At 39.0% G+C, this 25,048-nt stretch overlaps 2 protein-coding genes across 2 annotated transcripts; one reads left to right on the top strand and one right to left on the bottom strand.

The window, feature by feature from the left end:
- Positions 1-6,120: 6,120 nt before the first annotated feature.
- Positions 6,121-12,893, top strand: LOC133529048 (zinc metalloproteinase nas-4-like). Its single transcript, XM_061866659.1, has 7 exons — positions 6,121-6,692; positions 8,746-8,913; positions 9,059-9,205; positions 9,572-9,727; positions 10,217-10,350; positions 11,712-11,797; positions 12,512-12,893. The coding sequence occupies exons 1-7, from the start codon at positions 6,509-6,511 to the stop codon at positions 12,561-12,563; spliced, it is 927 nt and encodes a 308-aa protein (XP_061722643.1). The 5' UTR covers positions 6,121-6,508; the 3' UTR covers positions 12,564-12,893.
- Positions 12,894-14,885: 1,992 nt separating this feature from the next.
- LOC133529054 (uncharacterized) lies at positions 14,886-20,124 on the bottom strand. Its single transcript, XM_061866666.1, has 4 exons — positions 19,899-20,124; positions 16,393-16,454; positions 15,592-15,742; positions 14,886-15,079 (listed from the first exon to the last, which is right to left on the bottom strand). The coding sequence occupies exons 1-4, from the start codon at positions 20,089-20,091 to the stop codon at positions 14,997-14,999; spliced, it is 489 nt and encodes a 162-aa protein (XP_061722650.1). The 5' UTR covers positions 20,092-20,124; the 3' UTR covers positions 14,886-14,996.
- Positions 20,125-25,048: the final 4,924 nt, after the last annotated feature.

Here is a 25,048-nt window from a genome sequence, read left to right as displayed (position 1 = left end):
ACATTGATCATTGATTCCCCCTATTATTATTCTAGTCGGTCCGTAAATCGACAGAAGCGATGTTTTGTTCCGATTCCAACGATCTCGCGCGGAACCTCTGGGTACTTGGTCTTTACCAGTGTGGTACAGTCGTCTACAGATATATCGGAGAGGCCAAGGTGCTCACAAATATCTGAACACGTCTCTACTGTAAAGGAGTTAAAAGTTCACGTTCAGATATTTTTAAGAGCCCATCAACGTGCTCACTAGCGCCACTGGAAAATAAGTGTGATTGTTTTTTAACGATAGATATTTAAATAAGGGGGCCGCTACGTACTGTATTTTGTATTTAAGTACCTTTTGAATACTTCCAACTAGTTTCTATGTTGCTGGATTCGTCGATCTATGAACTCAAAACAAAAACGGTCGTTTTAACTTTGGACGCCTAGATTGACAAATCCAGCAACGTAAAAACTATTATGATGTATTCAAAAGGTACTTAAATACAAAATACAGTACGTAGCGGCCCCCCTTTTTAAATACCTATCGTTAAATTTAAACAATGACAATTATTTAGCAGTGGCGCTAGTAAGCACGTTGATGGGCTCTTAAGCACCTCGGCTGCTCCAATATATCTGTGGGCGACTGTACAATCTAAGCTATTTTTGTACCGACATAAATAGAACAAAGTGAGGGAGTGTCATTATAAATGTCATATTTTTATAAAAAATTGACATTAATGATGGCATAGCCACACTTTGGCATTCAAAGTTAGCTTGGTTCTACTCTAGCCGCATTAAAGCGTCTCTGACATACTCCAATACCGAGACTGATGATGTTTTAGCTTTTACGGCCACAGCTGTCCCTTTCTGCCCAGCGTCGATCAGCTACAAACGAAAGGGACGGCAAGCGTGCGATCCACAAAGCAATATGTGCCAACTGCCTATGATCACCGTAACCTTTCGACTTGGTTACGGTATTTACCTACGTGGGCATTTTCAGGAAATAAGTACCAATTATCTTGTCGAAAAACTATCCAATTTTTGGTTATTTCTACTCCCAAGGACTATGGATTTCAAAAGGAAAAAGTGTCCGAAAAAAAATGGTCAATTTCGTACGTATTTTCACATACATTTTGTATGAACCATCACAAAACTGAAGCCTAAAATTTATAAGATAAACTGGGGAGACTTCTTTTTTTAAATTAATAGTCCTCGTAATTCTGAGTTCTCATAATCCAAAATGGATAGTTTTAAAAAAACGTACTTTTTTCTGGAAACCCCAATGTGAAGAATTTTTTAACGAGCTTTAACGATTCGTCTTAATTTATCCATAGGTAGTGCAATACTAGGGTTCTAAAATCTAATTGAGAATTGTTTGCCAGACCAAATATTTTTATTGCCAAAAATCTGGGAACGTAATATGACACTGGTTGCCATTTCAATTTGTTAACTTCTTAAATTATGTGTAAGAGACACAAGAAAAGAAACTAAGTAAAGCTTACTTACTCCGCGACACAAGATGAGACTTGGCCTCCGACACAAGACAGCGCCACTTTTCTCGGTCCTGTGCGACTTCTCGGCAATTGTTGACTCGAAGTTCGCGCAGATCCGCTTCCACCATGTCGCTCCAGCGATACCTGGGCGTAAGGCTTACGATTTTTAAGATTATAAATGATTCAGAAACGTTAGTGCTGCCGGGAAAACAGTGTCCTTTTCTTGTGAATGTAATTTTATTATAATATTCTATTTTGTCATCTGCCTTCTTGTATATGTATTTATTTGGTCGTGACAAGATAAACTTCACAATTGTTTTGTACTATTTATTCTAAAGGAAATTTAAATTTGTTTTTCTGTTTTGTAATTATGTTTTAGTTTTTGTCACTTTGCCTAAATTCTAGGTGGATTAAGGAAATGTAAAAATAATATAATAAAGAGAGAAATTTATTTTAATTGTAATAATATTGCGAAGCAAAAATGCTCATGTATATAAAGATGTAGTGTATAAAGTTCTAATATGTTAGAAATACAATACAAACATCAGAATTTTGGCCTTTGATTTCTTATTCCTGATTGCAGTTGATGATTGAGTTAATCCTTTTCCAGGCTGCACCAATCTACAAGGGTTTCCCAAAAAATTCAAATATATTCCAATAAATCCAGCTTGGATGATTCATTTGAAGACAAGTCACATTTCCCGAAAGTGCAATCTAATTTGAACCTTAAATCGGATGGCTAAGGTTGAAATTCTATTGGCGCTTATGTGGGTGATAAATCGTACTATGTCTGGAAAAGGGTTAAAGGACCTTTATTTATTGTGCTTATAGAATACTGAACATAAGTATAATAAGAATGAAAAAGAAAACTCTTAGCTCAGTCCTCGACTACATACAACTGGGGAAGGTGGAGACCTTACAGAAAACCGCAGCCAAATAACACTAGACCCTACTCATAGTGTTGTGTTCCTGCCGGTAAGGTTGCCAGAGCTCAACGAGGGGTGGGAGGGTTATTAGGGTCGGCAACGCGCATCTCTGGAGTTGCATGCGTACATAGGCTATGGAGACTGCTTACCATCAGGCGGACCGTATGCTTGTTTGCCACCGACGTAGTATATTAAAAAAAACACTATTGACTTTATATTCTTATAAGAAAAATATTAAATATGTAGCAAATATGCTAGTGGCTTGGTTTGAGGTTATAAAATTTCTAATCTGCAAAAAGAAAAACGGACTACAGTATAGTATAGTAGCCAATTAGGTACCTACCTCCATCTACCCATTTCCTATCCCTCTAGGTCTAGTCTTCGATACCGACTTTAGTCGCAAGTAAGCAACGATACAATTTCAGTCTTAATTTAATAGCAGCAGAATCGATATTCCCTTTCATAGGTTTAAAGTTATATTGTCTAGCCAATTATTTAATTAGCGTTATTTCTTAGTTAATATATGAATAGGGGTCCCCTATTCTTGGCGTTATCTATAAGACGCCGTAAATCGTCGCTAGAGTTAGTTGACCCGCCTCTATGTACTATTAATTAGCGAGTTTTAATTGCGTTTTTGGTCGTAGGCTTAAAAATTTTGTGGTTTTGTTTAGGGTTCCATATCATCATTTTCCGTATGTATCTATACCATCGTTGTTGCCAATTATTAAAGATTTAATTTAATTTTATTTTTAATCGAACGGGTATAACTCCGATATGGTCCCTGATAACTAGCGGTGGACTGTGGACTGTATAATGAAAGATGGAATGATGGAAACACGTATGATAAATTAATTACTTTAATAAATATAATTACAATAAATATTAGGCACAATTCTATCAGTGGCAACGGCAGAACTGACACTTGACATGGAATAACAAAAACAACTAAAAGAATAAAAGAGGTCGCATGCCGGCCAGTCGCCAACAGTCCCGTTGGCACCAAGTCGGGGTCTGATGATGGGATCTTGGAGAAATCGAGGGAACTCTTCAAATGTTATAGGTACATATATGGCGCTCTTGGTAATATTTGAAGTCGGTTTTATTTTTTGTTAAAAAGTTTTCATTTGTCAGTTTGAAAATGAATGGCGCCATACATCCCATGACTGGAGCAAAAAACCACAGTTTTAATTGGTTAATAATATTGAAACCAATTGCAGTAGCTTTAATTAAATACTTAGAAAACATAAAGGACGAATTGGACATTCAACTTTTAAAGCGTAAAGCGGTAGAAATTTTACAGGTGTCGGTGAAATATCAAAGATACTCCAAATTTTCTCTTAAATGTCCCATGATTGGTGCCGTTAACATAGTATGCGAATGTAACTGAATGAGTGTATGGAATGTGGTGTGACGTTTTCACTTTTTTCTTTTGCTTCATGAGCATAGAGACGGTTCCTTATGATTAATGTGCATTAGGAACGTTTCCATCAGAGAATAGGTCTTATGCACATGGAATATAAGGACCCTTTCTCTATGAAAAGCCACAATTTATACCATAGTGTGCGTGCTACTTAGTGCCTTCACCACGAACTTAGCTCAGAAAGGAATTGCTCCTCGTTCGCAGGGCTCGGAACCGGTTTATTTTTAAATCCCGAAATAGCAAAATATTTTTAATGGTTTTATACTCTTTACGTAGGACTGGATCATGTATTTAGATAAAAACTTCGCATTATTAGATAGTTCCATTAAAAATGAAATAATAAACCAAAGAACGAAAAAGAACGTAATAATACCGGTATTTTTTGTATGAAGAAACCGGTTCCGAGCCTTGCTCGTTCGTCTAATATACCTTAGTTGATTTTGTAATTTTCCAGCAAAAGATAAATAAACTGTCTTAGTTAATAATTGATATAACAACTCAAATAAACAATAATGTGATTAAATAATATAAATAAATGGAATACGACGAAAACGGAAAAGATTCTCAATAAGGTCATCGGGTGTTTTTTTTAACATCAAATAATATTAATATGAAACTAAACAAACACTGCCTACCTTGCCTGTCGAATCACAATATAACTAGACCCCGAAAACCATTATAAATACAAGCAATCTGAGGTCATATATAAACTGATCATTAGAGGCGGTGTTGTCAAGAACACGTCAGGAATTTTCCGGGAGATAGCGAATATCGTCAGATCTAAAACTATCGTATAATAAGTAATCGTGATACGGAAATAACTACCTTTTTCAATATACCATAAAGTTGAATTTGAAAACGATGGCGATACAGATAAGAGGTTGGGAAAGTGAACAGTGATTGTAAAACATGGCCGTGGCAATGTACGATAAAGCGTTCGTTTCCGAATATGATGTAAGGTTTGTAATACTTAATAATTATCTGAGTAGTGATTAAGTTTTCCACGCGCCCTTCTAACATGTAGTCATCAATAGGGGCCCATTTCTCGAAAGGTATTATACTAATATTATTATATTAGTCTATGAACTGTCAATTCGTATGGGTTACCATGGCAACAGACTAATAATATTAGACTATCACCGAGGTGGTGAAGTGAGTACTCTGAGGGCCTACCACGAAAACCGAAGTTCGTAAATTGCGGGTTGTCTCTTTTACTCCAATTAAGGCGTACCTAATTGTGTAAAGTAGGAAAAAATTCTCGGAAATTTCAGACAACAAAGGAAACTTTTATTTTGGAAATGGAAAATAACTATTCTTATACATAAATATGAGAAGTTTCCTAATATTTTCGCTACTTCTACTAGAAATTTCGCAGCTTCGTAAAGTTTCCGACGCATGAATAATCTTCGTTCATACCTATAAACGCTGACTTTGTGACTTTAATCACAAAAACTAGGATAAACAATTAGTACCTGTGCTTAAAGTCAGACCAAGATAACTCTGCAGCGATTTTGATAACATAGACTGATCTATAACCAATTGGTGACCCAGGGGTCACCGGAGGCACTCCCCCCCCCCCATGCTCGGGAGAAACTCGTGGCAACTGGGCTAAATCAGCTCAGATCACCCTGAAAGCACCTGTTCCAAGCGGTTTGCTTTGTCTCAAAAATGCAAGGTGGTGGACGTGTCGTCGGATGCCCCAGCCCGGACCCAGTGAGTCATCCTTTACCTACCTATTGTTTATCCTGATCTGTCATTTTGACTTATGCATTTGTAAGAAAGGGATAAAACATAAATTAACTACCTAATTGTGGCTAGTAACGCGATAGAAACGGCGGGTTGCTGGGGAGTGGGCGCGAAGCGGTTTTACACGGGGCGTCGTCTCAGGCAGATGGGGGAGGGTCTCCACTCCGAGTCGTTCCTGGTGCAACTAAGGCTGTCCATGGTATCCAGCGTGGAAATGCTGCGAGCATCATGGGTATCTTCGCATCGGGGACGGCGGGGAGCGTTTTGTTTGTGTACATTTTTACTTTTAATTTCAATGGTCTGCAATGAAATCCTCCTTTAAAAAATTATGCTATAAATATCAAGATTTAAAAGCTATAGATTTTTTACCTTCATTAATTTTGTTTTTTTTTTCAAGTTAGTTGCAAACTGGTCTTTTGCAAAAAGAGCAATTTTTAAAGGATGATTTAGTTGCAGACCTTTTAGTTGTATTAATTATTATTTTATTGTATGTGAAACTCTTCTCGCTTTTGACAACAAGATACCTAACATTGTGGCTTGTAAGATTTTATGAATAAGGGTTTGACTTCGGTTACCTAAATACATTCATATTTTACTGAAGAGGATGTTGTCACTGTTTGGAAACCGAGCTGAATATATTACACGTTGCTCCATATAAAAATGACAGAATTCGCGATCTCTTATCAGCGAGGATTACAAACAATATTCAGCTGTCCCATTCAGGAAACATAAACCAAAAACACAGCGAAGGTTCCTCTTATCGATGCGTGTACAATGTACATTTTTCGGCGGTACATCCTGGAAGTATATCTGTTTACCCTATGACAGGTCGCACGAATATAAATACGCGTTCGTGGTATTTTAGCGCACACTTTCTTGTGACTTCTGCGAGCTTGGTACTTTCAAGTCTAAATTTATTTAATATATTTTATTTTTTCTAAAATGGCTAAAGTAATTCTACTTTTATTCTTTATTGTAATTTCGGGGTGTAAAGCTTTGCCACTAGAAGATGATGACGTAGTTATTGAAGCAGCGAATAGCATCGATGATAATGATATTGATGATGTAAAGATAAATTTGTCGCATCTTGGACCTCAACTGTATGGTGCTCCTAACAGTGAAAGCGGTAAGTTTTTGGGGTTCCATTGAACTTCTTATTTTTCACTTCTCATGCTTGTAAAATTGACCTTTAAGTCGCGTGTAAGCGGCATAAAATTGCTTATTATTTTCTAGAGCATAAAGTAAAACCATCCATTACGACCCTTATCAACTTAGCTATAAAGTCCAAAATCTGCCATACAAACTGCCCCCGCCCGCGCGCCCTCGACCGACGGGCTCCCGACAGGCGCGCCCCGGACCGGCCGGAGTACGATTTTCTTTAGTCTTGAAAAAATACGGCAAAATAAATCGCTTCATGCCCATGTTGTACAATCTACTATTTTCGTGGGTTCTTTTCATGGGTGAAATTAAATGGCTTCACGGTTCTTGGTTTTACATGACTAGGATTCGTGTTCCAAAAGTTCCGTAATCTTTCATTTTGCGTAGACTGTAAAGCGTTTATTTATTTTTGGTCATCGCCATACTTTACTGACCTAAGTACTTATTCAATTCGCTGCCTTTTTATAATGAAAAATATTTTTTTCAATGAAAACTAATTCTTTAATAACAATAACTTATACATAAACTTAAAAATAATAATAAAAACTATAAATAAACTTAAAATTAAGTAAATAAAGTCTTTTCTTTATTTTAACTATGAGTTTTGTGTATTACTGTGAAACTATTACATGTGTTACACTAAACTTTTGAGCCCTACGTATGAAGCCGGCCCCGGGTTCAAATCCTGATGAGGGCATTTATTTGTGCGATGAGCACGGATATTTGTTCCTGAGTCATGGGTGTTTTCTATGTTTTTAAGTATTTATATATTATATACATATATCGTTGTCTAAGTACCCTCAACACAAGCCTTATTGAGCTTACTGTGGGACTTAGTCAATTTGTGTAATAATGTTTTATAATATTTATTTAAGCGAACCTATATAATTTTTCATAATTACCTACTTATTCATGTCATTGTTGTGCTAATACTTTAAGCTATCTGTTATTTATTACATCTACACGGTCACCGGGCACTTTTTGTAAAAAGCCCGGTCTATCTCTTCTCGTGTAAATATAATAAGCGCTTATTCACTGAATCTTAGACCAGATTATCTTTAGATGGACTTGAGGGGGATTAGGACCGGTAGCCATTGAAAACCCCCTCGTATTTGAGGGAAAAGTTCTGGAAAAGTTCGACGCCGCAGCACTTGTATATTTTCCTATAACGAAGTAAATAACAAGGCCTGCTGTGTGGTATAAAATGTTTCGTTAAATTAAGGGAATATATTGCTAAATAAAAAATACACTGTTAACGTCATTAAAACTAAAACTACATTCTGGCACTTTATATTACTTATAAACTTTTACGTCTAAAATAACTCGGTATTTTAAGTACCTAAGTACAAGTAAAATTAAATGAATATGTTCAAGCATGCCTTCTAAGAACCGGAATCATTCTTCATAAATTAAACATTATGTGGTGCACATTAGCACCAACCCCATAAACTCGCACACGATAACCGATCAGAAATATCTGGATCCCGCTGACATAGCACACTTCCTCGCCGTTATGTACTGATAGCAGTGACACAATACGATACTTTATAAACACGTTTACTTTACGAGTGTTCATGCTGAGCGTAATTAGACTTAACATACCTTAACTTACTTAAGACTTATGCACACCGCTAGCACGGCTGGGAAGGGTTCAGGCTCGTCTCAAATTGTAGGAGTCGTACACTGCATATATAAGCAGCCTTTAGGTGACAGTATCTCCGTGGTTACTCTCCCACACTAACTGTTTCTCTGGCCGAAATAAGATTTACGAGTAAGTAAACGTATAAGATGTAAAGATAATGCCTCCAGAACATCTTCTGGTCTAGTAAGTGGTCAAGCTTTGCACAGTGTGGCTCTTTAGTCTGATGATGATTGGTTTAACCTGCATCCTCCTCCTCCTCTATCATCTGCACGTTTTCTCATGTTTTGTGCAATTTTTTAAGAGCTTACTTCGGCTAAGGCATTGAGCCTTTAAAGGCTTCAAGCGATGATAGAATTCATGAAAGACTTGTATGTTACAGGTGACGCAGTAGCCAAATGGAATGAGTCATCACACATGAACCCTGAAGAAATGGGGGAGTACGCAGAGGGAGATATACTTATCCCACAGTTAGGGAGGAACGGGATGAAAGATGAGACCTCACGGTGGCCTAACGGCATCATACCTTACGTCATCGAAGGACGATACAGTGAGTAACTACAGTGTTGAATCCTGGTAATTCTATAGAAACTTCTAACCAAAATGAGAGGTCCTGATTCTTTCCTGCAAACCTTGCGAATGGTGGAGTACGCGCAGATTAGACATTAATATTAATATACCCGTCAATGTTACAGATCAAGAACAACGCGACACCATCATGAAAGCCATAGCTGACTACCACCGCTTGACGTGCCTTCGCTTCGTCCCGTACAAAGGCCAGAAAGACTATATCACCATACAGAGCGGCAATACGGGGTGCTGGTCTAGCGTTGGACGGATTGGTAAGATGTTTTATGTCCTTTTTATATTGGCTTCTATTTTTGTTTGATTGCTCTCTTTCTCATGAGGATCGTGACACTTGATTCTGTCAGCGAGTTGTCGCCGTCTGTTACACTCAGATGTCTGATGCAGTGCAGTGCTGACCTGCTGACAGTTAAGTATCTATTCGGTAACTGGCCTAGCTATCGGCCACTTGGCCCTTGAGGTCCTACAAGATGGTCAAACTAAAATTAAACCTGACCAAATATTAACATGTGGGTGTCAATAGATACATCTTCACACAATTGAAATTATCAACACAGACAATCATAATCACGTACCTCTACAATGGAGCTCTATATTTGATATTCCTTTATATTTTCTTCCAGGCGGGCGTCAAGAAGTGAACCTGCAGAACCCAGGCTGCGTGTCCAAGAAGGGGACGGTATTACACGAGCTTCTACATGCTGTGGGATTCATGCACGAGCAGAGCCGACCAGAGCGTGATGATTACGTGGATGTGCGCTACCAGAACATCAAGTCAGGTAAGCTTTCTAGGTAGTATACCTTCAGGAAGTCAACCTGCACAGGTCTCCAAGGGCACAATACTGCGCGAATTGCTGCATGCTGCAGAACATCAAGTCAAATCAGCTGATATCCTCGTTTTTATAGAAAATCAAGGCAGCATAGGACAATGATCATCCTACGGCATGCGGCCTGCCATTCTGGTCGGCGTAAAGAAAGCAGAAGCCTGAAGTGGTTTGTGGTTAAAAACTTTACTGGCCCCTGGTCTATAAGATGTATAGGCAATCTGTAATAATTATTATTGTAAATAACAAAATATGTAGGTACTTCAATAGAATATTTTACTTTCTTGACTTGATTTGATTCTCGCTCGGCTCACATATCAGGAAGAAGCTCTGCGTGCGTTCCGCACTGATAAGAAAAGAGGGTCTGTCTGCCTGCAGAATATATTACAAAGGATTTCGTTACGTCGCCACCTCTTCACCTCACCAAAACCTAATTCGTTTCAGGCTCGGAGAACAACTTCAAGAAGTCGGACGCCAAGAACACGAACGACTTCGGCGTGAGTTACGACTACAACAGCGTCATGCATTACTCCGAGTACGCCTTCTCCAGGAACGGAAGGAAAACTATCGAGCCTAAGGTACAACACTATAAACTGACCTGGGGGCCTAGCCGAGGACTAACAATCGTACATCGAGCAATGCCAAGCGAAAAGTAAAAATGTATGGCTTAACTGACTCCGCACAAGCATCGTAACAAACTTATTCTACATGAATACTAAAACAAACCATAATTTCTACAACAAGCTTCGTCGAAAACATCTATAACAACAACATTACAATTGGTGCACCTTATTTCTATACAATAAAGGCTTAGGGTTTGACAGTTGAGTGTGGATATGTCGGCTGCCGATCGTAAGATCAGGCAGATCATGAAATTCCTATATACTTAGGAAACGTGAAAATCTTTGTCTCGTTCCCTGAGTCGACGGAGCCCCGAGCGGGGTTCTATTTCTGGACAGTTTGCCCTTCAGGCATCTTAAGCAACCTAAAGGAACCTATCCTATCTATTGGTTTATTGTGACTACCGTCAAAACATTACACAGGAACATCACGATATGCCTGATCTTACGATCGGCCGCCGGCAGATAGACAGCAACGAACGACGCAAATTGTGTGTGTGTGAGTGTAATCAAATCTTGATAGTTAAACGTTTAATCGATTTAGCAAGCTACAATTATGTATTATTGCATTGTTTGCACATTTCATTCACCTCAACGACTTATCCAGTCGTAATTAAAAACCTTGAATCAAGATAAAAAATTTAAGCACCCTTTTTAGGGTTCCGTAGTCAACTAGGAACCCTTATAGTTTCGCCATGTCCGTCTGTCTGTCTGTCTGTCCGAGACTTTGCTCCGTGGTCGTTAGTGCTAGAAAGCTGAAATTTGGCATGGATATATAAATCAATAAAGCCGACAAATTAGTACAATAAAATCTATAAATTTAATTTTTTTTAGGGTACCTCCCCTACACGTAAAGTGGGGGTAAATTTTTTTTTACTTCAACCTTACAGTGGGGGATATCGTTGGAAAGGTCTTTCAAAACTAATAGGGGTCTTCAACAAACATTTTTTGATAAAGTGAATATATTCGGAGATAATCGCTCCGAAAGAAAAAAAAATGTGTCCCGCCCTCTAACTTTAAACCATAGGTCAAAAATATGAAAAAAATCGTGGAAGTAGAGCTTAAGAAACACATTAGACGAAAACTATAGCGGACATGATCAGTTTAGCTGTTATCGTAAAAACTTTCCCCTTCATAGTAAAAAGACGTAAATCGACAGTTCATCCCTTGGTTAACAATCTACTATACTTTAAGCTTCAGTTTAGCTTATTGTGACGGAAGAATAACTACGGAACCCTACTCTGAGCATGGCTCGACTTGCTCTTGGCCGGTTTATTTTAAAGTTGAATGCACCTAAGTGACCTAAGGTATGTTTTCAGGTCGGCGGCGTGACTCTGGGCCAAAGAGAAGGCTTGAGTCGCGGTGATGTGAAGAAAGTTAACTCCATGTACAACTGTCAGAAAGAGTGAGTTATTAGATGTTAAATAAATATTATAAGACATCCTTACACAAATCGATTAAGTAAGCTCGAGAAGGCTTGTGTTGTGGGCTTCTTAGCTACTCTAGCGCTACTCTGGAGAGATTAGGAACTATTATTTATAGCTGACAGCAGGACACTTGCAACAGTTCTACCATAAGAGATTTCACTCCTTTTAAATCCACACTCCATAGATGTCAGGTTCCTATTTATCCAACGCTATTAGTCTAATATATTTTTTTTTCAGTAAAAGAACATCTTTTTATTGTTGCCACTATGGGACCTAGTCCAAATATCCTTATTGATAGATACATTTTCTAATCAATTTGTATAAAACAACTACGTACAATTAGTAAGATACTTATAAAATAAGACAACTAAAACTAAACCTAACTAAAAAATTAAAAATAATATTATTAACGTGTTGCCATGGTAACTCATACAATTTGACAGTTCGTGAACTAATAATATTACTCTAATCTAATGCCATTCGAGAAATAGGAGCCTGGTATCGTGAAAAGGCTTTGCCATCTTAACTCAGAGTTGCTAGTTAGAAGATATTGGTAATAAAAAACCGCTATTCATCGACCATAATTACCAAAAAATTTACTTAATTGAAAATCAATTGCACCTAATATCTGATAGCTCTACTTGTTTGGCAGATATTTTTTAATAAAGTTAAAATTTCTAATGTTATTTCAGAGAGCCCCAGAGCGGCTGGCTCGGAGCGGTGTGGCAAGGATTCTTCGGATAGACGATCGATTATGTTACTAATCATTTGGTGCTTGAAAAAGGATGACAAACTTATAAAGTAAACCATTGACAAACGGGTCTTACATATTTTATAAGTCGTATGCTTAACTTTTTCGCGTCTTTCGACAAGATATCGCAAAGTTAATAGAATCTAAAGCAAATTTTTAACTGCACCCGCATGTTAACGGCACCGGAGTATTTTTGATATTTCACCGACATCTGTAATATTTCTACCGCTTTATGCTTTAAAACTGGAATGTACAATGCGTCCTCTATGTTTTCTATGTATTTAATGAAAGCTACTGTAAATGGTTCCAATATTATTAACCAATTAAAACTATGGTTTTTTGCTCCAGTCATGGCATGGGATGTATTGGCGTCATTAATTTGCAAACTAACAAATATCAATAAAAAATTACACTTAAGGAGCTCTTTGGCTCTTGTTTATGGTAAAATGCAGTCAGCGATTAAAAACTGATGGTACACACTTGTTTTACAGGATTTGTCCATACCATCCCATTACAGGTGCCTGTATTATAGGGGTGTTTACTATACAGGTGCAATTTTTTTTTTTCTTTTACGTTACTTGGGATCCTAATTAAGCGGGATACAATGAATTATTATATATTATTGTATTGATACCGAAATAGTATTAGGTACTTCATAAAGCTGGTAATAAGAAAGAAACCAACACGATGCGTGACAAACGCATAACTTATAATAAAAATAAATCTCTTCTACGAGTATATAAGATTAGAATTTTTTAACCTCAAAGGTAGTGGCAATTAACTTTGTCTTCCGAAATGCTAGGCTTCCTATGATATATAGTTACGATACAATAATATGTAAACGACACTATAATTTCGTTCATAGTTTGTTGATTTAATTTTAGAGGAAAAAAGTTAGCACTACCTTTGTGGTTATATTTCTAATCTAACATTGGGGTTGTGGAACTAAACATTGGGTTTGGGTGACGACGTAACAGCGTGGCGCTGTAGCCTCGTCTGACTCGGCGTAGGATTCGGTAGGTTAATGTAGTTGTTGAAGGCCCCAAATAGACGAAATGTATGGTCCCAGGAGTATATTTTTTCACGATTTTCATATCGTTTCCATGGGAAACCTTGTTCAGTATTACCATCTCAATACAATTTAGACATTGGGGATTACGATCCCGAAATCACCCAGTATTAACCGGCCATAGAAATTCAGTTTGTTTTCTTTTGCAAGCACTTTTGGAATCCCCTCGGTCTAAAACCTTAATCATTAACATGTACAAATATTGTCACTTATGGTTCTGCTTGCAGTTCTTGGTTAGGTAGAGCGAGCTGCAAAATTGCAAGGAAACATTATGAAAGAATTTATTATTAAAGTGGCCATGCAATTTTGCGGCTGGGAGTAAGTGGTTTTAGGGTTAAGAAGAAGTATTTTGTGTCCAAAGATCTGTTATTTTAAGTGTGTGCTAGTCCTTGTATTTTGTACTTGTATTATTTATATGAATAAATGTAATTAAAAGCAGTTTACCGTTTTTAACTTACCCGCAACGGCCTCAACCTTACATAATATTCCTTGTATTTAGTTATACGGTGTAAAAAATCTGGTATTCGTATTGTATTGGCCGGCCTCGAATCCGTGACCTTAGCTTTGTGTTCAGTTTTATAAACCATTCTAATTTGGACCCTTGAATCGCAGAAAATATTCAAAATAGGAGGTTAAATAAAACATATATATATTCAATTGTTATAACTATATAAATTCAGTTTTAAGGTTTTTTCTCTAACAATAGGGCATCGCATATTATATACCTACTTATTTTTGAATTGTTGTCCTTTATGTAAAAAAATATGTATCTAATAGGTATCAGGCTTAAATTACAATCACTGCCATGACTTTATGATGACTACGAAAATAAATAAAGCGGGTGGAAGTTGAGGACATTTTATCAGCGAGGAGAGTTTCCAAAATAGCGAAATTTAATAAATAGAACAATATTGGAAACTCTTATACATCTATGTCCATGCGGGTCGAATGTTTCCATTTTCCAAATAAATACCTCTTTTGTTTCTTGTGACATTTCGCGGAATTTTTAGGAAACTTTTCGCAACTTGCACATCAGGGGGCCGATTTTTGAATTTCGAGCGTTCGATTTCGTCACTCGATAATCGACACTCGAAACTGCGAATTTATGATATTTTCGAAATACGAGCGATAGAGGAAGTGTAGTGGTATTGACCACTCGTTTTGAATTATATTAATAGAATTTAAATGCCTTGTAGTGGAGATAGTATTAAAGGGTAATTTTATACGAGTATCAAAAACCAGTGAACAGGATAACAAAAATAGTTTAATCCTATAAAATTGCATTTCTACATTCAAACACTAAAACAAAATAAAATAAACCGTTTGATCATTCGAAGGTCGCGCGTTGGTCTCCATTCTAGGACTTCTCAGACATCTTGATTTCCATCTCCATGAGGCACTTGATGAATTGGTATGATCTCTCACACTTGCAGGTTTCTTCTGCAAAATTAATAGATATTTTTTGACGTTAGTGACCGCTTAATCCTGCCTAAGTGTCAAAAAAGTGAAGGCTCGAGAGAAGCGACCAGGGGGTGGGGGGGGGGGAGATGACAGATGCTACGAAAAGTCACGTGTCTAGTTTCGATTGGGGTTTTATGTCAACGATTGTCATTGGTCTCCAATGGGACTGCTCAAGTACCTTGATTACCTTGGACACTCGGCGTATGTTGCAAGCCCCGCCGCTGATCGCTTACCACTGGGGCTGTACACTAATTCCACTCTCTCTCTCGCCTATCTAGGCTAGCAGAAATGTCCATGAGGGCAGCTCAACATGCTCAGGATTGAACTGTCCGTCAGCTGACGAACTAGGAAAACCATCAGGAACTTACTTCGGTCACCACAGTCAGGTGATAACCACCTACTTGACGTTGCACAGCGCCCGCACTCCCCTGATATCTATAAGAGTAGCGTCAGCGTCTGTCAGCTAACTAGCAACATCATCAGGAACTTACGTCTGTCTGCACAAGTGACAGCCACCTCCTTGACGTTGCTCAGCGCCCGCACTCCCCTGATACCCATGAGGGCAGCTTCAGCACGCTCAGGGTCGAACTGTCCGTCAGCTGAAGCCACATCCACCATCTCCAGCACGCAACGCACGTAACACTGAAACAATATTACGATGAATAATAGATCGAAAACACTAACGAAATATTTTTTTTGATGATTCTTTTTAAGGAGAAAATGAATAGATGAAGATCGGAATGTGAAAAAGAGCTTAATACGCCGCCTAGCACTTCTAGCAGGAGGACGTACTGTCGGATGCCCCAGCTAGGAATCGCTGGAGGAATTCCGAGTCAACAATTGTCGAGAAGAGTGGCGCAGTCTTGTGGCGGGGGCCATGCAACTCATGCAAGTATCATTTTGGGTCACTGAACCAACAGCGTAGGTAAGTAAGTGGTTCTTTTAAATTTAACTACTTATATCTGGGGTGGCGGGTGACATATCGCTCATCAGATTAATTTTGGCCTTCCGGCCGTCTCGTTGTTTCTGTAGGAGTAGGGTGTAGGTGTATATGGATGCACAATAATGTGCTTTCGTTTTCCATCAGCTTCAATTAACTTGTAAAATTTATCATCAGATCGTGGAGTCATCAGATATCTAATGCTATTGTTGAATCAGGGAACTAAGTATACTAGTATTGTCGTCACATGAATGTTCGGTTGGTAAGTAATAGAAATCTGACGATTATGCACTTCGCCGCAACACAATACAATACAATGGTAGATTTTCAGAATGAGAAAAAAAAAACTTACCTTCGGTGTTCTATCGGTCTCATCAGGAAAACTGCCGCTTTCATTTAGAGCCAGCAAATATGCTGAAAGATAAAGTTCAGAAATGAAAACATTAACTAGGTAAAGTAAAGCTTCAGATAAACTTAATGATCCGCTTTAGGAAATGTAAATGTTTTGTAATTCAATTATGTATCTAACTTTCTCATTATGTTACTATGATGTATGTAGTGTTCATAAAGAAGGCGATTCAAACACTTTATTTCTAATATCTCCTTCTACCACGGTGAGCTGCCAAGGGCCCTCCGTATGTTTGTCCATCTGTCTGTCAAAGGTTTGTTTTTTATAGGTAAACCTTATCTTATCTTCTAATTACCGGGGGCCCTTGCGGATACACTTCGACCCATAGGGATCTTTTGTGTAGTTGCCCCCTAAGGAAAGACCCATTAGCTACTCAAGAGCCTTTTTGACCATTTCCATGTGTCGGATGATGGTGCTTATGGGTAGCCTTTTGAATTCCTTTGGTTCCAGATAGCCTGATCCAAAGTCTTTCACTCTTTGTCTGGCGAGGGCGTGACATTCACACATTAGGTGTGTTATTGTCTCTTCCTCTTCACCACACATTCGACAATCGGTATTGTCAGAGTGTCCCATCCTGGCCAAAACCCCTTTGACCCCATAATGGCCCGTAAACACCCCTGTTATAATTTGGAGTTGTCTCCTGCTAAGTTTCCATAGCTTTTTGCTCCAACCGGAGTCTACTTCTTGTATGAAGAGCTTTGAGTGCTTTAGACCCGTCAGACTGTCCCATTCTTTTTGGTGTCTCGTCCTAGTGTGGTCTTTAATAGCCGTTATAATGGTTCCCTGTGAGAGCCCCACGAATGGTTCCGGACCTATGTGGTTATTTGCGGATCCGGCTCTGGCGAGTTCATCTGCATTTTCATTGCCTATGAATCCCTCGTGCCCTGGAATCCATACCAGTTGCACTCTATTTTGTCTTCCAAGCTCGTTCAGAGCTTGGACACCATTGTACACCAGTCTAGAGTCCACTCTGGGCGCCCTGAGCGCCTTGAGTGCAGCCTGACTGTCACTGAGTATATAGATATTCTTCCCTTGGGTTTGCCTATAGCGTACGTCTCGGCTTGGAAGACAGTAGCGTAATTACCCATGCTTATGCTACAACTAAAGTCATTTGCATAAATGCCTGCCCCCGTACCAGATACTGTCTTGGACCCGTCTGTGTACCATATGATGTCGTTTTCATCCGAATTTGGTGCTTGAAGACCTTCGGTCCATTCAGCCCTTGTTGGAACTTTAACTTCAAAATTCTTACGGAACACAAACTTGGGTTGCATCTTATCGCAGCCCATATTCGTTATCCTTTCCATGAAATTGTCACATTCCATGTTTGTGTGTTTAGTCTTTGGCTTGCTATCGCTCCATAGGCCTGTTAGTGCCAGCCTGTGTAGCGATTTCCGCGCCTCAGATTGTATCACCAGATGTAGCGGCGGGAGGTCTAGCAGTACCTCCATCGCCGCTGTTGGCGTTGTTCTAAACGCCCCGGTAATAGCCATGCATGCTGTTCTCTGTATTTTCATAAGGTTCTCCCTGCATGTGCTCTTTAGTGTCCTTGTCCACCATGCCAGACATCCGTACAAAATGATAGGTCTTACCATCATGGTATAGATCCATCTTAGTACCTTTGGGTTTAAACCCCATGTTTTCCCATATGCCGTTCTACACATTCCAATCACTCTCAGCGCCTTGGTTGTGGTAAGTTCGACATGCTTCCTCCAGTTCAGTTCTTTATCTAGTGTTACACCTAGATATTTCACTTCATCGGACATTTCCAGTACCCTTCCATAAAGCTTCAGTTGCTCCATGCCATTGAGGGTCTTTTTCCTGGTAAACGGTATTACCACTGTTTTGCCTGGGTTGATAGAGAGTTGATGGCTGTTGCACCATCTCTCCACTTGCTTCAGTGCTGTATTCATGATTCCTGATACTGTTCCCGGGAATTTCCCGTTTACAAGAATCACTAAATCATCTGCATACCCTACCGTGTATGTTGGGCCTTTGTTAAGTTCTTCCACCAGTGAGTTCACTACCAGACTCCAGAGAGTCGGTGACAGAACTCCACCTTGTGGGCAGCCCTTCGTGGCCGTTGCTAATATTTCGTCTCCCATAAGGGAAGATTTCATTAGTCGGCTATTTAGCATGGTACCGATCCATCTGCAGATTGTCGGTTCTATGCCGTGTTTAGATGCTGCGGTATGGTGCGGTCAAAAGCCCCCTCCACGTCTAGAAAACTGGCCAAGCATAGTTCCTTATTTTCTATTGCCTGTTCCGCTTTGGCTGTCACCAGGTGTAGTGCTGTTTCAGTTGATTTACCTGGCTGATACGCACACTGCAATTGGTGTAGTGGATGTCTCTTAAGAGGACCATCCCTTATGTGTCTGTCTACCAGTTTCTCCAGTGTTTTAAGGAAAAATGATGACAGACTTATCGGCCTGTACGATTTGGCTTCTGTGTAATCTGCCTTGCCTGGTTTAGGCAAGTATGTCACTTTTACCATCCTCCAGACACGTGGCACGTGTCCAAAGGCTATGCACGCTCTGTACAGTCTACCTAAGTGTGGTATTAGTACATTGGCACCCTCTTGTAGTAGTATGGGGTAGATTCCATCTGGCCCCGGGGCTTTGTATGGCTGAAATGTTGATAGTGCCCATTGTATCTTATTGTGATCTACTACTTTTTTAGACGTGTCCCAGTTGTACCTGGTTGTGCTACTGGATTGTTCCATTGCACTGATTGCTACATCGTCCGTTACGCCCTGATGTATTATCGAGCCTGGGAAGTGTGTTGTACACATAACTTTAAGGGTCTCTAGCCCCGTTTCAGTCATTCCTCCGTCCCCTCTTCTAATGGAAGTAAGCGGAACTGACTTCGTCGTGGCTAGTGCTTTTGTAAGTCTCATACCTTCCGGTATGGACCTGATTTGATCGCAATGGTTCATCCATGCTTTTCTTTTTGCTTTCCTCACAGCTTTGCTGTATTCTGTGAGTTTTAGCGCGTAATGTTCAAAGTCATTAGTCCTTTTAGCATCGTTAAAGACTGCCCTGGTTTCCTTCCGGAGTTTTGCGATCTCCGGGTTCCACCAAGGCACCCTCTTCGCCAGAATTTTCTTTTCCGGGCAGTTGTTAGACCAGGCTGTATAGACAGCTTGTACTATTTTGTCTGCTTCAAATTCTATGTCAGTGATAGAGTTTAGCTTACCTTTCGGCTCTCCTAGTTCCAGTTACTCTAGGTAAACCTTAAGTTAGAGGGCTTTGATTTTGATTTGATTAGGTAAATGTACTTAAGTATGTCACGCAAAATAGGCACCAGGGGTCGAGTTGTGGAAGCCTGCCCGTACTACAATACATGTGCAGTCAGCTGCAGAGATAAGTGACCCCTTGTATACAATTTGTTTACAGGGGGGGGGGGTCAACTATCTCTGCAGCTGACTGTACTTCAGTAGAAAATCTTACACATGTCAATCCTGAAGGTCTCATTGCAGTCGCTTAGCGCTCCCATAATGTCCATATCGCTCATATCATCTTGGCCTGCGTCAGATTCTTCGGCCTTCGCCTTTACATCTTTACTCTCTTTCTCTACACACTGTACGAGAGACAGAGACAGCAACAGCACTAAGGTTGTCACCAATATCTGTGACTTTGACATGTTTACTTCTCAGCAAAGCCTGCTGGTTTGAGTGCTGTGAGTTTTTATATAAGCGAAGGCATCGGAACGGCAGGGTTTGTAAACATTTCTGGGAGCCTAGTCAAGATTACAATCGTTGATAGATAACACAAGAAGTGATGGCAGGTGGACCAAAATGTTGACGGATTGGGAGCCGCTTTGTGATGAAAACTGTTAGCTCGTGGGGTGGATGACATTCGGAAAATTGCAGGACACTACTGGATGAGACTAGCACAGGACCGGGTTAAGTGGCGTAGGTACACGAAGAAAGGCCTGTGTTCAGCAGTGGGCAACTGGAGGCTAAAATTATGATGATGCTGATAGAAAACGCCAATCGAAATATTGTATGAAATAGCCACGTGACTTTTCGTAGCCTCTGTCATCACGTACATTTTTCCTTTTCGTTTGGCTTTTGTCGATGTACGATTGCCATCTTTTCTACAGTTTTTAGAGTAGCGGTGGGCAAAGTACGACCCGCGATAGGATTTTGTCCGATTCCCGTCGGTCCTTCGAAATAATTGGGTACTTGACACATGATGAATATTATAACAAAATGTAGCCAAATGGATAGGAAATGAGCCATTCAATATAAAAAAGTGAAATTTAAAAAGACATATTGACATTATAAAAAAATACAAGGCTCCAAAGTCAAAAAAATATATTTTTTGAACTTTCAAAAAGATAAAAGAAAATAGTACTATTCGATTCCTTATATTTTATTGAAAATTCCTTACATTTAGGAAAAACTAATGTAATGTGACGTCCGCTTTCAATCGTTTTAATCGTCGTCTTTAACTCTCATTTCTGACCTTTGTGTTGCTTAAATGCCATGAGTCCTATATAAACATTTGATCCTTAGGAAAATCAAGATCGATAGACATTATTTACAAAAAACTGTCTAGTAGCCAATTTGTATATGACCCGCGAAATAATAAAATTGCATGCTACAATTCTGGCCCTCTGATATGTCTTAAACTTTCTGGCCCGCCATGAAGAAAGTTTGCCTACCACTATTTTCGAGTTAAGCGAAGTAAGGTTTACACTGTTTATACTAGAGTCTGTTCGCGACTTCAACTCTATGGTATGATAATCATGTTTAATAAAAACTATCCTGTGTCCTTTTCCAGGTTTCAAACTAGCCGCATACCCATTGACATATATATCTAAGGACGGGCCTTACGGGCAATGAGAATGGGGTTATGGGGCCAGTACAGCGGTGTCACGCACACGAATTCGAGCCAATCGCGCAGTCTAACGCCACAACGCGATCGGTTGATGAGTTTGCATCACGCGCGCGATTGGTCGCAACTCGTGAGTGACACCACTGAACTAGCACCATTCTTAGTGCCTGTACGGCTCGTCCTTACGACATATTATATCAATATATATGTCAATGCGCATACCTAATTTCACCTAAATCGGTTCATCACAGACAGACAGACGGAGTTACTTTTGCATTTATAAGATCTGTAGAATTAGGTTGCCAATCCCTGACAATTAGAAAATTATAGTCATTAGCTCACTCATGCTGTCAATTATGGCTCTTAACTGCTCTCATACCAATACTTTAAGTACCTATTGTCCATTTAATGGAAGAAAATAAACAATGTTTAAGAGTGACACGTACCGGCCGGTAAAAGCCGCTTCCATACAATCCAAGTTACGCTCTCGTTTTAAAATGACATGCTTAAACTATATAAAACTTAGCATGAACATTTACGTAACATTATACTAACCAAACTAAACTAACCAGACATAGGTCCGCAGCGTACCGTAATTCTCTTTTACTCTTCCATATTAGTGCGACAGAGACAGTTGCGTTTCCTTCGCTACGGAGCATTAACGATAGGTATCACATTGGCATCTTGTCTACGCTGCCAGGAAGCGTGGACAAAATGCCTGGTACGAGTTTTCGTTAATAGAAATTATAAAGCCGTCCGTAGGGCTAAGATGGTCGGCTCTTTATCATTTCTCACCATGCCTGTCACGTTCCAACAAGTACGTATGTAAGTGCGAAAGTGACGGGCATAATAGTGACAAGCGATAAAAATGGAACCATGCTGCCACCTAAGGTCACTCGAAGCCCCTATAAAACTCCTTATATAGGCGATGGGCGCTAGGCCCCCACAGCCCAACCTCAAACGCCGCAAACATTTACCTACTAACTTAACCTATATAAAATGTAAACGTATAAAATATGATTAAAATTTGGTGGAATTAAGCGTAAAAACTACGTATTTTTTATAAAGCGAAACTATAAACCTATTATGCGTAATGGAAATTTCATCAAAAATGTACGAACATTCTGTTAGGGCTTTTGGGCGAAGATGCGGCCACAGCAGCACCAACTTTAGTGAGAGGTTGCATTTGGCTCCAAATTAGTAAAAAAATAGATTACTCAGGATGAGGGGGGTGCAGTTATCGACTTATACGCGCACGAAGTCGCGGGCAGATGTTATACATTCGTAATTCTCTATTAACTAGCTAATACCCATGGTCATGACCATGATTTGAACCATTACAACTAACTACTATACTCTGGAGCGATGGTATATTGTGTTCTGCTAATAATTGGCCATTAAGTGTCTGATGATCGTAATTGAGATTTAAAATTGTCGATTTTCGTAATGGCACATGGATGTAACATACTTAGGGTTTCCCAGTGGGGTATGCGAATCTCTGAAGGTATAAAAGGTGATAAAGTTTTTTTTATATAGGTTACTTCTGTCCCACTGCTGGGCAAAGGCCTTCCCTTTCTTCCGCCACCGCCACTCATCACGGTTTGGTGCATGCTCCCGCCAGTCGCTGCAAGAAGTGCCGAGGTCATCCCGTCATCTCTTTTTAGTCTGCCTCTGTCCCGCCTGATCTGCGGTGTCTATTCGGTAGCCAATTTGGTCCACCAATCCGGGTGCATACGGCAGACGTGTCCGGCCCAATCCCATTTAAACGAGACCAGCGGCGGCATCATGGTTCCATTTTTATCACTTGTCACTATGCCTGTCACTTTCGCACTTACATACTTGTTAGAACGGGACAGGTATGGTGACAAATGATAAAGAGCCGACCATCTTAGCCCTACAGTGTATAAAACGCCTAAGTAGATATGTTTACTCAATTTCCCGGTAGATGTAGCTTTTTATTTCTAAACTAGCGAACGGTTGTCTATCGTGGATTTTATAAGATATTAATTTTGTTTTGTGTTTTAGAGACGATTTGTGTGGTTGATAGTTCAGCCGAAATAAACATACTTCCGTTTATAATTAAACGAGGTGTTTGATTTTGAGCTTTCCCCTTCGAGACCAGAGTACAGAATATGGGCGGATCAACTATTTCTTGTATCGAATAAACTTTTTTTGCAAAAAAATAAAGTTTTGTTTTTCCTCACAATATTATTTAATATTGATAATAATACTTCCAAAGATTGCAAATATATCTCGAGCATCGCTCGTTCTTGTGTTTTGATGGAAATTAAACATATATTTGATAACACACTCACGTAAAACGTCTACTGAGTCACAGATACAGATTTCTCGATTTAGATATGGAAACTACATTTAATTTAAAAATTCATTCCTTTATTACTGAAAGTAATTAGTAATGAACACGGTTACAAAATAAAAAGTACAAAAGTCAGTCTCAATTTCGTAATATTGGGGTTGTTATTGTCTCTTGAGTCACATGGGTAGTTTGATGTGAATATTTTTTAACGTAACTCAGTATGCACTCAATATAACTAAACAAGTATAGTGACAGTACTTAACATAGTTCTAAGCGAAACATTATTTGTATATAATGTCAATGAATGTTTCTTATGAACCGTTTAAATGCCGGTAATCTGTTGCAATTTAGGGGGACAACACTGTAAGCGAAGAGACAAAACATGTGACTCAAGAGACACAATTACACTAACCTTGAAGATTTGGAATCAACTTATGATTACTAGATGTCTAGATGGGTTACAAAAAACACATTATATTACATAAATCTTATATATTATATCTTGTATTACTACTCTAGCTCGTGAGATCAACAAAAAATCAAACAATATTCTTTAATTAAAGTATTATATGTATTTTACGATGGCGAGTAGATTAAGCGTAATTAGAATTTAGAATCATAATAGTAAGAGATTCGTCATTCGCTATCGTAAAATGCTTGAGCAACGAATCATGCTTGAAGAAATGCTCATTATTTCGTAACTTCCACATTCTCTTTAAAAATTTAATATTGTACGCATCGTTTAATAGTAATGTTCGGCTTATCCAAAATTGTAACTATGTCTGTATAGTCTATAACAGCAATATCAGTTTTGTCTGAAACAAAAGTACTTTTATTTTTAACATAACGTAAAAACGTGACTCTTATATCACCGTCATCGTGCAGCTCATCGACAATACAGACATATTTAAAAGTTTTCCCTTTGCTAGAACTTACATTTACATTCATAGAAGTCTCCACGCTGCATTCCTCGATTTTCTTTACCCGTTGCATTTGCTGATGAATTAGGTTTTGAACGTGTATGTTCATCGTCATCGGAAGTTTCAGAATAAACGGTATCATACCAGTTCTTGTTCTGGGCTTTTGTCAGTTCCAGTAAGTCAATCTCTTTAAAAGGGGACCTTTGCCGTGAAATCCTGTAATTACTTAATACCTCATCATCGTCGGAGCTAAGTCTACTTTCATTAAAATTGTTTGACTTCTTTTTCTTCTGCTTCTTCTCCTTTACATTCTTAGTTACAGGTCTAAGTGGTTCATAATTTTTAGGAGAAAGACATTCACAAAAACCTCTACTGCAGAAACAGCTAAGGTTCCTGTATTTTAATATTCCTACAACGGTTGTAAATGTTTATTATCGGCTATTTTTGCAGTGTCTTGTCAGTGTCAGTGATAAAATTTCGTAGAGTTTAATCTTGCTTACATCTTTTAGACCATCGTGAAA

Source organism: Cydia pomonella, chromosome 20 (assembly GCF_033807575.1).
Source record: "Cydia pomonella isolate Wapato2018A chromosome 20, ilCydPomo1, whole genome shotgun sequence".
NCBI classification, from domain to species: Eukaryota; Metazoa; Arthropoda; class Insecta; order Lepidoptera; family Tortricidae; genus Cydia; species Cydia pomonella.
Note: the sequence above shows the minus strand (reverse complement) of the source record. Positions and strands in the feature narration are given on the sequence as shown.